This window comes from Stereum hirsutum (genome assembly GCF_000264905.1).
Source record: "Stereum hirsutum FP-91666 SS1 unplaced genomic scaffold STEHIscaffold_9, whole genome shotgun sequence".
NCBI classification, from domain to species: domain Eukaryota; kingdom Fungi; phylum Basidiomycota; class Agaricomycetes; order Russulales; family Stereaceae; genus Stereum; species Stereum hirsutum.
Window position 1 is genome coordinate 1,744,902 of NW_006763139.1, and position 13,503 is coordinate 1,758,404.

At 52.0% G+C, this 13,503-nt stretch overlaps 5 protein-coding genes across 5 annotated transcripts; 4 read left to right on the plus strand and 1 right to left on the minus strand.

The window, feature by feature from the left end:
• Positions 1 to 398: 398 nt before the first annotated feature.
• On the plus strand, positions 399 to 1,769 carry STEHIDRAFT_158341 (aquaporin-like protein; the record flags this gene model as incomplete). Its single annotated transcript, XM_007305638.1, has 8 exons — positions 399 to 428; positions 502 to 702; positions 769 to 849; positions 914 to 944; positions 1,008 to 1,296; positions 1,355 to 1,429; positions 1,482 to 1,600; positions 1,669 to 1,769. 8 exons carry the CDS (start codon positions 399 to 401, stop codon positions 1,767 to 1,769), a joined length of 927 nt encoding a protein of 308 aa, XP_007305700.1.
• Positions 1,770 to 2,156: 387 nt separating this feature from the next.
• On the plus strand, positions 2,157 to 5,340 carry STEHIDRAFT_169570 (Metallo-dependent phosphatase). The gene is made up of 12 exons (XM_007305639.1): positions 2,157 to 2,463; positions 2,525 to 2,729; positions 2,816 to 2,841; positions 2,896 to 2,994; positions 3,054 to 3,165; positions 3,255 to 3,400; positions 3,482 to 3,699; positions 3,782 to 3,937; positions 4,032 to 4,096; positions 4,161 to 4,332; positions 4,416 to 4,535; positions 4,623 to 5,340. The coding sequence occupies exons 1-12, from the start codon at positions 2,326 to 2,328 to the stop codon at positions 5,278 to 5,280; spliced, it is 2,115 nt and encodes a 704-aa protein (XP_007305701.1). The 5' UTR covers positions 2,157 to 2,325; the 3' UTR covers positions 5,281 to 5,340.
• A 192-nt stretch (positions 5,341 to 5,532) lies between these two features.
• STEHIDRAFT_122646 (NADH-quinone oxidoreductase) lies at positions 5,533 to 6,819 on the minus strand. The gene is made up of 6 exons (XM_007305640.1): positions 6,465 to 6,819; positions 6,249 to 6,386; positions 6,095 to 6,187; positions 5,949 to 6,020; positions 5,767 to 5,877; positions 5,533 to 5,681 (listed from the first exon to the last, which is right to left on the minus strand). Exons 1-6 carry the CDS (start codon positions 6,778 to 6,780, stop codon positions 5,662 to 5,664), a joined length of 750 nt encoding a protein of 249 aa, XP_007305702.1. The 5' UTR covers positions 6,781 to 6,819; the 3' UTR covers positions 5,533 to 5,661.
• Positions 6,820 to 7,005: 186 nt separating this feature from the next.
• On the plus strand, positions 7,006 to 7,729 carry STEHIDRAFT_122647 (Prefoldin beta-like protein; the record flags this gene model as incomplete). The annotated part of the gene is made up of 4 exons (XM_007305641.1): positions 7,006 to 7,063; positions 7,116 to 7,206; positions 7,275 to 7,407; positions 7,481 to 7,729. The coding sequence occupies 4 exons, from the start codon at positions 7,009 to 7,011 to the stop codon at positions 7,583 to 7,585; spliced, it is 384 nt and encodes a 127-aa protein (XP_007305703.1). The 3' UTR covers positions 7,586 to 7,729.
• Positions 7,730 to 10,337: 2,608 nt separating this feature from the next.
• Positions 10,338 to 11,721, plus strand: STEHIDRAFT_99433 (S-adenosylmethionine transporter). Its single transcript, XM_007305642.1, has 6 exons — positions 10,338 to 10,428; positions 10,489 to 10,645; positions 10,711 to 10,814; positions 10,893 to 11,057; positions 11,151 to 11,342; positions 11,433 to 11,721. The coding sequence occupies exons 1-6, from the start codon at positions 10,390 to 10,392 to the stop codon at positions 11,619 to 11,621; spliced, it is 846 nt and encodes a 281-aa protein (XP_007305704.1). The 5' UTR covers positions 10,338 to 10,389; the 3' UTR covers positions 11,622 to 11,721.
• Positions 11,722 to 13,503: the final 1,782 nt, after the last annotated feature.

Here is a 13,503-nt window from a genome sequence, read left to right on the forward strand (position 1 = left end):
GAACACCAGCTCTGCATAGTGGGACAATCTAATCTTATCGGGACCCGTGTCATGCCGCCCGACGTTCAATCTAACGTTAACACCGTCACCTCTTCTCTCCGGACTACTTATTCGACTCCTGATTCTAATTGTAGAGAATTCATCACTTCCCCGAGATAATGTTATGAAGAATGGGGTACCGTATGGAAGAAACTCGTCTTAGCCTGACTGGTGGACTGATTTTCGCCCCCCGAACCCACGGGCCTACGCGGGCTTCAAGTTCTCAACACCACCGTCGCCGACCGAGGTAGTTTTGACGCCTAATGAACGATGGTAAACATGTCTACTCTATCCGTCTTCTGCACCTCAGCGCCTACCCAGTACACCTCGACCCTTTGGCCACATCGGCTTACAAAACTATGACTGCTTCTGCGTCTCCTGTGGCCAAGGTGAGCGAGTGTTTCCCGAGACGTTGTCTGATAATCGACTTTGTGCCGAATGGGTGGCTGATTTACAGGGAAGAATGCGTCTGAACACGCTTTGTCGTTACCTGTCGCCTACGAGAGCTCCAGCGGACCTGGGCAGACAATAGTGCCTGCTGAGTCTCTAGATTTCCCGGGATCCTTCGCTGCAAATACCTCGCTTGTGCATCCTAAACCGCCAGCACGCTGGCGAACCTGGCTACTTCAGGATTGGAGTAATCCTTCTATATGGCGTGCTGCTGTGAGCTGATACCAAGTCCCCTGACTGTGTACTCTGCTGCTGACTGTTATTGGATTTGCATTATAGCTGCTGGAGGGTATTGCCATGGCAAGCCTTACCTTTGCCTCTGGCGCATTCTCTGCTACCATTGGCTCGTATGGGTCCAATGTAAGTTGTTGATAGTATCTATCACAGATAGTCAACGTCTCTGAACACATATCGCCGTGTCAAGCAATTAGAGGCCTACATCTTCGTTTTCAATAGTAAGTCGCACAGATGCTGCCACGAGTACTGGAGAAGTCTGGTTGACAACAATTCGCATTCAGGCTTGCTCCTGTCTCTCTTCATCTATGCCATTTCGGCGGCCTCAGGCGGTCACGTCAACTCTCTCATCACATTTACAACATTTATGATGGGTCTCAGCTCTCCAGCTCGAACAACAATTTATATCATCGCCCAGTTCACTGGAGCCGCTCTCGGTGGGGGGCTCTTGCGAGCTGGATTTGGAGTGTCCAGGTCAGAGGCGCTTCATGCTATTGGATGCTTCTTTGATGCGGAGACGATTAGCTCGCGGGAAGTGTTTGCGTTTGAGAGTGCGGGGGGGTTTGTTCTTCTGTGAGTTGATGAACAGACAACGTGTTTCCGTCTCCGAGTCTCATGGTTCGAAATCCAGGTTTTTGGCTGTTGGTGTTGGACTCGACCCGCGGAGCAAACGACTATATGGTCCCGCTTTGGGGCCTCTTCTAGTGTCAGTCTATTCTAACCATCCAGATCAACATGCGTTAATCGTTTATTCGCAGAGGCCTTTCCCTCGGTCTCGTCACATCAGCCACTTCGGGTCTTCGAGAAGGCTACCCTGGCGCTCAGATCAACCCGTCGAGATGTTTTGGATTGTCAGTTGCAGCCGGGGATTTTAGCTGTGAGTGTTCTTTGCTCTATTGCTTCTAGTACCATTGTTGTTGTTCGAAGACTGAAAGTTTGGCGTAGATTTCTGGATATGGATCTTCGCGCCTGGTGTCGCGGCTTGTGTGCTAGCGCTGGTGTACAAGGCTGCACCGCCATATCAGAATGAGGCTAGCTCTAAATGACGAAGAAAAGACTTAGTCGTAATGGTTGGCTTTCTTTGTACCCATTGATCCATGTTCGCTTCATATTGCACCTCAGGAAGTGACCCTACTCTCGTAGTCGCCATCACACGTCGACCCTCGTTTCTGACCATGATCGGACTTCTTTTTATTGTTGAATCACTATAATCACCTCGCAAACGGACTACCCAGACAATTTAAGTCTTGGGACCACCCGTGAATGTTCGAGATAAAGTGCCACACCAGCGTCGCCAACCACTTTGCATGATGTTCCCACGGTGCATGACGTCCAGACTGCAGCGGGAAATGATGCAGCTGACCGGAACTGAAGCGCTCGTTGGCTATCCAAGTCGTTGGCATCTCGATGGCTGCTATTCTCAACGTTGTGCAGTGCCATAGGCCTCTCTTGTTTCGCTCCTTCATAGCCTCGTCTGCTTCTTGGTCATTACAACTCTGCTGCTCGATAAGTTCGAGCCTTCACATTGCTGTCCTTCGGGGTAGTATACAGCGGTCACTTATATCTAGTAGCCTGGCGGCGCCACAATATCTACTCTGAATCATGCATCCTCCTGACAATGCCCAGTTCCAGCGAGCTATCAACCAGATAGAGGAAAAGGCTCGCACGTCCGACATAGACTTCACGCAGCAGCAGATCGATGGACAGACCGTCGACACACAGGAACGGGTCATGAAGGAGGTATGCACATTGACATTTCATGGCCCACCCATTGACGCCCATGCCTGTATTATTTTCATAGGTTCTACATCCACACACGAATATCCCAACGGACGACCAGTTCTTCTCAGACCAGGATCGGTCAAAACCTGATCTCGCCTACTTGAAGAATCACCTCTATCGTGAAGGTCGTCTCAGCGAGGGGCACGCTCTGTATCTCATCGAGAAAGGCACACAACTTCTGAAGGAGGAGCCCAATCTCTTGACCGTCGATGCACCCGTAACAGGTCTGTCTGATCATCTCGATTCGAATTGCATTTGTTGAGGGAAGCTCTGTTCTTCGTTTGCCCCTATTTGACATGGACGGCCGTAGTCGTCGGGGATATACATGGACAATATGTGCGTGATTGTTGCTCTCAAACTGAACCCCTCATCACTCAACGTTGATTGCAGTACGACCTGATGAAACTGTTTGAGATTGGTGGCGACCCAGCTTCGACGAGATATCTCTTTCTGGGCGACTATGTCGACAGAGGATACTTCTCCATCGAAGTACGTCATGATCACCCGTAATTCCTCTGCAACATCTAATAATTCAGTAAACTCCGTAGTGTGTGTTTTATCTCTGGGCACTGAAGATCTGGTACCCAAAAACCATGTTTCTCCTCCGGGGTAACCACGAATGTCGCCACCTGACCGATTACTTCACGTTCAAACTCGAATGTATGTTTCTCATCCATAGCACAATTCTCATATCCCTTATAATCTCCTCACATTGAACTCATTGCGTCGGTTTTATAACTGGCAAAAAGGCAAGCGGAAGTACTCGGAGAAGATCTACGAAGCTTGCATGACCGCTTTCTGCGCGCTCCCCATCGCTGCCGTCATGAACAAACAATTCTTCTGCATTCACGGCGGACTCTCTCCAGAACTCAACACTCTCGATGACATTCGTAACGTGCGTCTCATTCCAATATCTCTCACTCCGCCCTCTGCTCCCCTCGAATTGTACAATTGAGATCAGCTTTGAACCATATAGCTTGACCGCTTCCGCGAACCACCTACTTCCGGTCTCATGTGCGACTCACTCTGGTCCGACCCAGCCGAGAATTTCGGTCAAGAAACGGGCTCCGAATCATTTGCGCATAACCACGTCCGGGGATGTTCGTACTTCTTCACATACAATGCCGCCTGTCAGTTCCTCGAGCGAAACCGACTGCTTTCGATTATCAGGGCCCATGAGGCTCAGGATACTGGGTGCGTTAATATCGATCTCCTCTTGTGTCCTTGTCTGTCTAGGGCTATCACTTGGGCTCCTTTCGCTGACCATGGGAAGTAGTTATCGCATGTACCGTAAAGCCCGTGCGACAGGCTTCCCCTCCGTCGTCACCGTCTTCTCCGCACCGAACTACCTCGATGTATACAACAACAAGGCGGCCATACTCAAGTACGACGGGAGTGTGTTTTCGATCCGTCAGGTTAACTGCACGCCACAGTAAGTCTTTATGCGTGTCTGCTCCCCCCTTACTAACTTCACTTGAACCGGAGAACTGACAAATTCCTCCATGGCACTCAATGATGTTGCACAGCCCGTATTATCTCCCAAATTTTATGGATGCGTTTACGTGGAGTTTGCCATTCGTGGCCCAGAAGAGTCAGTCCTCGTGCCAACCTGTCTGACTTCGAACAGAGCAACTGACCCTCTGTCTTATTCAAAGTCACGGACATGTTGATCGCGGTGCTCAACACTTGCACGAAGGAGGAGCTCGAAGAGAGCTCCGACGATGAGTCCGTCTCTGATTCAGACACTGCCAAGGCGGCCAGGAGGAAGGTCATACGGAACAAGATCCTCGCTGTGGGCAGGATGTCTAGGGTCTTCTCACTCCTACGGTGAGTATCTATCCCCTTGTTCATGGCCGCCGCTCCTGCCTCTTTTACCGGAAGGGCTACTCGTTGACCTTGTACACTTCCAGGGAGGAGTCAGAGAAGGTCTCAGAACTGAAGAGTATCTCCGGTTCGAGCAAGCTGCCGTATGGAATGCTGGCCACTGGTGCGGAGGGTATCCACAACGCTATCATGACTTTCGACGACGCGTAAGTCAACCCTTCTCAATCGTCAGAATATTCACACTGACACTGCCATTTCCTCTCATGTTACACATATGTGTATACACGCGACAGACGGAGATCCGACATCGAGAACGAACGTCTACCTCCCACACTCGTCGACGCAAACTCAGAAGAAGGCAAGGCCTACATGTCGCAACCCAGCACACCAATCGACGGCCACCCACCGCCACCGCTCCGACGACCATCAGAGCCCGAAACGCCGCTCGCTCCCAAACAGAGCTATCCCTTCCCCGTCGCTCCTCCCCTCGACACTTCCATGTCGACAAGTTCTACTACCTCGACAGACACGTCTTCTAGCACCAGCGCGAGTTCACCCATCTTCGGCACGGCGCCAACGTCACCCACGTCCGTATCACCTATCGATACGTCGCCTGCACAGACTTCGCCCACGTCACCCGGTACACCCGTGTCGCCCGGAACTCCCATATCACCAGGCGGCACCACCCCGACTGGATATCCTCATAGTCATAGTCCTGCGAATCCGTTCAGGAGGAGTCGGGCGCCCAGTTTGGGGACGACGATGACGAGCCCGAGTACGAGGAAGAGGAGCTTGCAGAGTACGATGAGTCTGTTGAAGGAGGCGGTCGATGGAGATGGGAGGTTGGAGGAGGTGGACGAGAGGTTTGAGCAGTTGGCGGATCATGTTGCGGGGAAGAAGGGACAGGGACAGGTGGGAGAAGGGCAAGGGCAGGGAAAGGGGAGAAGTTAGACGGTGTGGGGTCTGGTTTGGGTGTATTTACGCGTAGGGCGAAGATGCGATGAATGTAGCGGTTGGAATGTATTTAGAAGATCATTTGTGTAGCCTAGCTGTGCGTACGTTATATGTTCTTGGAATGGACTGTACTTCTTGATACATACACGCTTCTTTCTTGATTTTGAGCGCCGTTTGCTCATAACGGCTTGCTGCGAATCGAAGTCTACAGCCGCCGACTGAAAACAGCCCGCTAAAAGCTCCAGATTGTAAGACTTCAAAAGAGAAAATATATATGCCATGTAATATTCGCGTATAAGAAACACGATATCAGAGGATCCATATGCGCACGACCGTCTCGTCTCATCCACCTCCAACCTCCAGTAGCCGAACGACAAATCATCGGTAGACGTGGTCAGCTATAATAGCACGTTGATATACGATAAAATTGTCAGTCGCGTCCCATTATTTGAATGTCATGATTACTGAACAAGAAATACGCACAGTGCAAGTTGGCCGCGATCTCGGCCTCTGCCCTGTCACCATTCGCGAGCAACTTCTCCTTGTTGTATAGCAGCTCTTCACGCGTCTCGGTAGAGTATTCTTGGTTTTGCGCTTTTTAAAGTGAATATAGAAGTGGGGTTAGGGTATGTGGTCTGTGATGACGACAGGGCAAGGAAACGCACTCTCGACAATGGCATCCACTGGGCAAGCCTCCTGACAGAAACCACAGTAGATACACTTCGTCATGTCGATATCTGAAGACAATCGAACACGAAGACCAAGTTAAGGTCAATTGCGAGCGACCATGGGTCATGGAGATTATGCGCACCGTATTTGGTTGTTCGTCTTGAACCGTCAAGACGAGCCTCGCTCTCGATGGTGATGGCTTGCGCGGGGCAAATTGCCTCGCACAATTTACAAGCTAACGCGTATCGACTGAGTTTCCAGTCAAATGTATAAACATGTGGAGCGTTTTCCCTCACCAATGCAGCGCTCCTCTCCACTGGGATACCTCCTCAGGGCATGCTCCCCACGGAACCGAGGCGAAAGAGGACCCTTCTCGTACGGGTACATGATGGTATATGGTGGTCGGAAGAACTGCTCAAGGACGATCCACATTCCTACATAAGGGTAGCAGAGCAGAATTCATGAATTTAGTTCTGCACGCTCGCAGAGTTCAGACAATACTGAAAACGGACCTCGGAGGATCTCCGTGAAGAAGAACATGTGCGCCGCTTTCTCTAGGGCACTTGGACCATCTTTGTATGGGTCCAGCCGTAGTTCTGGCTGGTCAACGGCAGAGTAAGTCTTGAGTGGTGGCGATTTGATATGCCCAGCTTTGTGGTCTGGGGCTTTTTCACTTCCACCGAGAGTATCAAGAGGCTCAGCCTGCTGCAGCCGACGCGATGTGGAGAGAAGACGGTAAGCAATGAGTGAAGACGGTGTTGACGACGGCCTGGCGAGGGCGATACGAGGGGAGAGGCCGAGGGGGAGGCGAGGACGAGCGAAGGACATGGCGGTCGGCGGACAAAGTGGAGAGGGCGATGGCGGGGACGTCGGAGCGCGAGTTTGTTGCTGCCGTTGGCGTTGACGAACGAAGTGACGTGAATTGCCGGGACGGGCCCGCCAATCACAGCGTCCCAGTCTCAAAATCCAAATAAATCCTCTTTTTATTCAGCGGCATCCACCGTGTGGCACTCGCTCGCGTGTTCGTCGTCGACTCCGACTCCGATTCCATCCACCATGTCCACCTCGAAGAAATCCAAGGCAGCCGCGCCTCCTCAGCTCACTGACCAAGGTGCGCTATTTCGCGTCGACATACTCCTCGGGTGCACTCATCGACTCGCCAGAGATCCAGCAGAACTTCACCAGGCTGCAGACTGAGCTTCAAAACATTGCCTCTAAGATCGGCGAACTCGAGCAGGAAGCAGACGAGCATGGGTGCGTCTCGTTCTTGGCCTATCACATTGCTCTCTGTCTGTACTGACATTGTTTTTGCGACTACTCAGCCTGGTGCTTACCACGCTGAACGAAGCGTTGGAAGAAGAGCCCGATCGGAAGTGCTTCCGTCTCATCGGTGGCGTCCTTGTCGAACGCACGGTGAAGGACGTCGTTCCAGCTCTCCAGACGAACAGAGATGGGGTGGGTGTTCAAGTCTACATCTCCTCTTGTTGTCTGACGGTTGATCTTGACGTGATTGCCACCCCCTGATCAGATCAAGAAGGTGGTTAGCACCCTCGCTGAACAGTACAAGTCGAAGGAGGAAATGTTCGACAAGTTTAAACGTGAATACAATATTCGACCTGCCGGGAGAATATAGGGAGCATTTCACAATGTAGAGTCTGGGCTGGAACCGAAGTTTAATGCATGATCCTGTACGTTCGTCTTTCGGGACGGCTTCTCATCTCATGCACAATGGTGTATTATAGCCGGTATTTCTCCTCCTTGCTCTGGTATGTTGATCGCCTGTTGAAGGGGTCGCAATGCGGACATCATCTCCGCGATACCCCTCTGCAGCTATATTAACACTGATAGACAAGATGCGCCGCTCTATCGTGTTTTCTGGGGGACGTGCAGCGACGATCGTCTTTCGATCGCAAGCGACCCATTCATTGACTTTTGTGCGGACAGTCGTCGTCATGAGGACGTTTGAGCAGCGCTGTAGAGAAGCTAATGGATCTGAACGGCTTTTGTCGTCGCCGGATATGATGTTCTAACGGTGCGCTCAGCAACCTGTCTTCCTCTTCTAGGACGACACCAGTGGCCTGGTCACGCGAATAACGTCCATGAATCTGCATCTTCCCGCTTTCGCTCGCTCTTGAGAACGTCGTGGTTATCGCATCTAGCACCTATCCTACCACTTTTCATGCACCAATGACGATGTCGGTCACTTTGACCTGAAGTGGTAAACCGGCGGTACCATCCATCAGTTATGGTGAGCTTCCCTTCCATGTGTACGCCGCCAGCGACCATGCATGAACGGATCACTGGCAGTTTGGGTCAGCGAATATTACTTCCTTCAACTGAGCGAAGTGATGTGGTTGCCCGCTTGGTTGTCGAGGATCGCGATGCCTTCCATATCCTCCGCTCTGCGGCCCATTATCGGACTAGCTTCTGCCTTCGTAAGGTCGCTGTCCCCTTGAAGTAAGATGAGGGAGGCACGGGACGCTTCATATGTTCTCAACAAGTGGCCAAGTCGGGAACATTCGTATGTCTAACCGTGCTTAGATTGCGCGGGCGATCGCACAAGTCCTTTCTTCACATACAAGGCTATTCATTGACCACGGCAGCCCCACCTATGGGATCGGCACCCGGAGGAATCGCTATTCTAGCGACATTGTCCTCGGCACGGTCTTGCGCAGCACCTTCATAGCGGAAACCTTTCCCATGTTTCTTCCTCTCCGTGGCACAAAAGACAGTATGTCCATTTTTAGCCGCTAGATAGCACGTTCCGTGACGCTTCTTCGACCGACGTGAGAGTTTCGCTCTGTCAAAAAGAAGCACTCGGTGCTAATGGCTGGCTGAAAATGGAAGGTGTAGTGGTTCAGCAGAGGTCGCCGCAATTGTCAATGTTTCCGTTGTCTCCGGGACGGTCCGTTCACCCTTCTCTGGCTCAACCTCTTGAGCTATTCATCTCTTGTCTCCCCACATCTGATTGGGTCGATGATGCAGTGAAGCCGGTGCTTCTTTGCTACTCTCAGTATGGCCGCTGTCATGATTCTATCAATCTACCATCCCGGACCACCAGGCCAGGGTGGACTCAAGAGGTGTGTTTCGAACCAGTCCGGTAGTTGTCGCGGACGGCTGTCTCGGTTTGTCTGGCCAGGAATGAGATCCAGAGCCAACAGCATCTCGACCCTTTTGACACACTGAATAATCACAATCGCATCTGCACTCATGAAGTACCCCCACGGAAGAAGTTTGGAGACCGAAGAAGCACCAGACGTGGCTCAGCCTTTAGCGAGTGTGGGTGGAGCGCATCGGCGAAACCGGTAAATGTATCATTATACGTCTTCGTTACATCCATATTCACAGACTACTCATCGCAGTCGAAGCCAAGCACATGAAGTGTTACGCTCTTCAGTAACATTTCTGAACGGTAGAGCCCGCGCAAGAACAATATACCACACCCAGTCACCTTCATCGCCTGCCACGGACCCCGAACCCCCAGGATCCTCCTCGAGTTCATTCATATCGTCTTTCGTGCAGGGCAATGCACAGCCTATGCTGGCCCCACCCGACTCGCATCTTCCGCAGATTGACCGGCGCAGTCGACGCCTGGGCATGAACCGATCCTTCATGGATATCTTCCTTGATAGCCCTCTCCACGAAACGGCCACATCGGACTCGAATCCAGAAATTGACGACTCATATAGTATTATGGCGGGAGCGAACAGCTGTCATGGTCCCTTCCATCTCCATCACATTCCACAGTGGCGTAGTCACCCCGCGCCGACTCCTATCTCATGGGAAGATCCTAGAGATACCACAGCCCAGATTGTGACAGAGAAGGAGGACGAATGCGCTACAGATCGACTCGAGTTCGAAGCGGGCGTCTGGAGGCGGGGCGGTGGGCTGAGCTTGGGCAGTGGTCACGATTGGGATAGACGAAGCATTGCTATTATTGACGTCAAAACGCTGAGGCTGGAATCGGCGGAAAGGTCTACTGTCGATTGGAAGAGTGAGCTTGAGCTTGGACATGGGACCGCGGCGGGCGACCCGGGTGTGCCCCAGATGCTGTAGTCGCTATGAAGTTACTTCGGAAAGGGCGAGAGTCACCTAGTACAGATCGTTCGATGTCCTTCTGCATACAATCCATTGCTGTAAAAGCTAAATTTTGCGCCTTTATGTTCCCTTGGATAGCTACTGTGGATAATTTCCGAGTTGAAATTAAGATAGCGACTCTCACAGGTGTATCTTTGTCCACAAGCTGGGGACGAGGTGGTCCTATCCATCTTGTACGGGCTATCCGGCTTTTTCCGAATCACCGCATTGCGTCATCGGCCGCTGCTCGTCCGGACTCGCGTCGACGCGTTGCACAACACCGACGACAACTGTGGTCTACTCGTTCTTGTTTCTCGTCGGTCTTGCGACTGTCTTGCTTCCAAGACTGGAGAAGAAAGGATGAACTCTCAATCGCCTACTTTCACGCAGTCGCTCATGGTCTGTGCTGTTAATACCGTTCTGCCCTGATATTTATATCTAGTGTAATCTCCTTGCTAGGCGGGGGGACTGGCAGGAACGTCGGTGGACCTTCTATTCTACCCTATAGACACTCTCAAGACCCGTTTACAGTCCGCCCAGGGATTCTCGAAAGCAGGGGGGCTAAGCGGGATTTACAAGGGCGTGGGAAGTGTGATTGTTGGGAGCGCTCCAGGAGGTGAGTTTCTAATCTTCGTAGAGAGTGAGATGGAGAAGCTCATTCAATTCCAATTGAGTGATCAGCCGCTGCTTTTTTCGCAACATATGATACCCTTAAGCGGACCCTTCCCATCCAAGGAGACCTAGCTCCCCTAAACCATATGGTGTCTGCATCTATGGGAGAAGTCGTACGTCTTGCGCCGTGATAACACACATCCCTCTTCCGCTCAGAATCTTTGCGTTACTGTTCGATCGGAACGCTTTAGGCTGCTTGTCTAATCCGAGTACCAACCGAAGTCATCAAGACGCGTGCACAGACTTCGACATATGGACCCCTAGCCGATTCTTCCCTGGCTGCCGCTCGATTGTTGTGGAGGGCTGAGGGTCTGAGTGGATTCTACAGAGGGTTTTCTATCACCGTGATGCGCGAGGTGGGTCATTGATACACTTCTTTGGCATCTTGAGAACGGAGAGAGCCAAATACACTGCCTGCCGCCTCGGCTGATATCCATTTTGTGAACTAGATTCCGTTTACATCGCTCCAATTCCCCATGTACGAGATGTTCAAGCATCGCCTCTCCCTATTCCTGTACCAAAAGCCCGGGCAACTACACGCCTACGAAGCCGCGGCATGTGGAAGCGTAGCTGGTGGCATCGCCGCAGCGCTCACAACCCCACTCGATGTTCTCAAAACTCGAGTCATGTTAGACTTGCGAGTACGTGTACAAATATCAATCAAAATCTTTGATGCCCGCCTCCCCTTTCGCTACCGACGATGTACCTTGCTGAACTGACTCTGATCCTAGGACCCCAAGCATTCCACATATCCCTCTCCTCTGTCCAGATTGCAACAGATATATGCCGTGAACGGCCTACGAGCTCTTTTCGCCGGCGTAGTTCCAAGGACGCTGTGGATCTCCGCGGGCGGCGCAGTCTTCCTTGGGGTCTACGAATGGACAATCGGTACACTGTACCCTTCTAGACGAGAAACGTGATATCTCCACCATGCTCGGCCCCTCCGCCGCGGCTTTCTGCTCTGGATGACTATCAGCGATCGCGTTTCTGTTTCACAGGTGAGACAATATATCTCGTCTGGTCCTCCCAAGCTCCTTCCACAAAGCAGTGCACTGCTCAGTAATCCACAGTTTGGTTGGCCGTCTCGAATGCACGTGTGGCCTTGTTCTGTGAAGTGGGATAGTATCCGAACTCTAATGGCCAGAGATAAGACATCGAGCCGACGATGGAGTGGGCGTAACGGCAAGGAATGGTCGGGTGCTCCGCTCGCTGGCAAACGTGTACCAGCAGCGCCCTTCTGTAGCCCATCTAACGACATCGCCCGACGGGGCAGGCAAGAACGGCGAACTTGCCGAGTTAGAGTTCAGCCCAAAACGGCAGGTCGGGCCCTGCCCGTTAATTTCGAGGTCGGGTTTTCGGAAGGTTGTGGGTCAGGAATGGCTCCTTCTCATTGTCGGTGCTTCTAGCCTGAGTTTATTCTCGGTGCACACCGAGCATGTTGATAAGAAGGTACCCACTCCTATTCCTTTTCATTCATCTAGAGCGTCAGCCAATCTTTGTCGCAACTGTGGATTGGAACGGTGGCGCCACAGGTCCCGAGAACGCTAACTATTTGTGAACTCATGGATGGATGCGGTCGCGCTAGGCCCGAAGGGACCGTCCATTCCTTAATCACCAATCACTGCCGGGCCCGGGTCAAGTTGAAGAAGTGCACATACCCTCATCGTGATGATTCAAATGACAAGCTAACGTTCATCTCCGGCGCCTTGCCTTGAAGCTCTAGCGGGTTTCGCCCTCTGCCCGATGTACCTGTGGTAGTAATAATATCGTGTTCTCCGAGAAGCCGTCAAAGCGTTGCTCGCGAAATTGCTTCCTTTGCTTCCGTGCAAGTTCATCCAAGCTTCGCTACCTCCGTAGTTCACTATCCGGCTCAAGTCCGGTGTATCTCCAGCGCAGACCTGACACGTCGAATGGGTCGGTGTTATACGGTCCTTTGCACTTGCTATTCGAGGCTACTGGTTATCGGTACCTAACATAGCAGACGCTCGCGATTTCCTGTCTCCATAAGTGCATCCGTCTGATACCGTATACTACTTACCCATCGAGTTCCGAAGCTCGTATTCCATGCCAGGACCATGGTGTACCGTCGATCAGACAACAGCCCCCGCTAACTTGATTACGACAGATCGCTCGCTCGAAAGCAGATCCACTCATCATTAGCGAGCGCCAGGCTTGCATCGACTCTATGCCCGTTTCATTGTCAAGGTTTAGAAACGCGTAGGCGCGCGTGTCCGAGAGGTAGTGGGCACTCAGGAGCCCAATCTCTATCGGATCCTACGAAACGCCCAGGACCGTGCTCCGAGGCCGACGAGTGTCGAGCCGGACCCTGTGGTCATGGTCAGTGGCATCTGGAGGGACTGACGCCCAAGAGGATGAAACCACTCCCAAATCCTTTCGAGGTTATCCACGAGGCTAGCAAGAAGTTTTTGGTTTTGGCGCTGTTAGGCCGTCCAAGCGCTGATCATATACATCCACCATACTTTATCCACAAGCTTCAAGCTAGCGTTGAACGGAGAAGCGTTGGGCCCGACCGACCACCACTAGTACGAGTGCCACACTCCCGACTTGATCCACTGGGTGCCGAGGTGGTACCGGTTGTGAATGACTGGCAATCTCGGCCTCTCCGCTCCAGTGAAAGAACGAAACATGCACACCGACCGCATGAACGATCGCTGACACGTCGCGAGTAGAGAGGTTTTTTTGTGTCGGGGAATCACAAGCCAACTTCGTGTCAGCTGGGACTTCAATATTGCTCGACGCTCGTGCATCTATCCCTTTTGGGTACTTCCAAGAACCCACCCA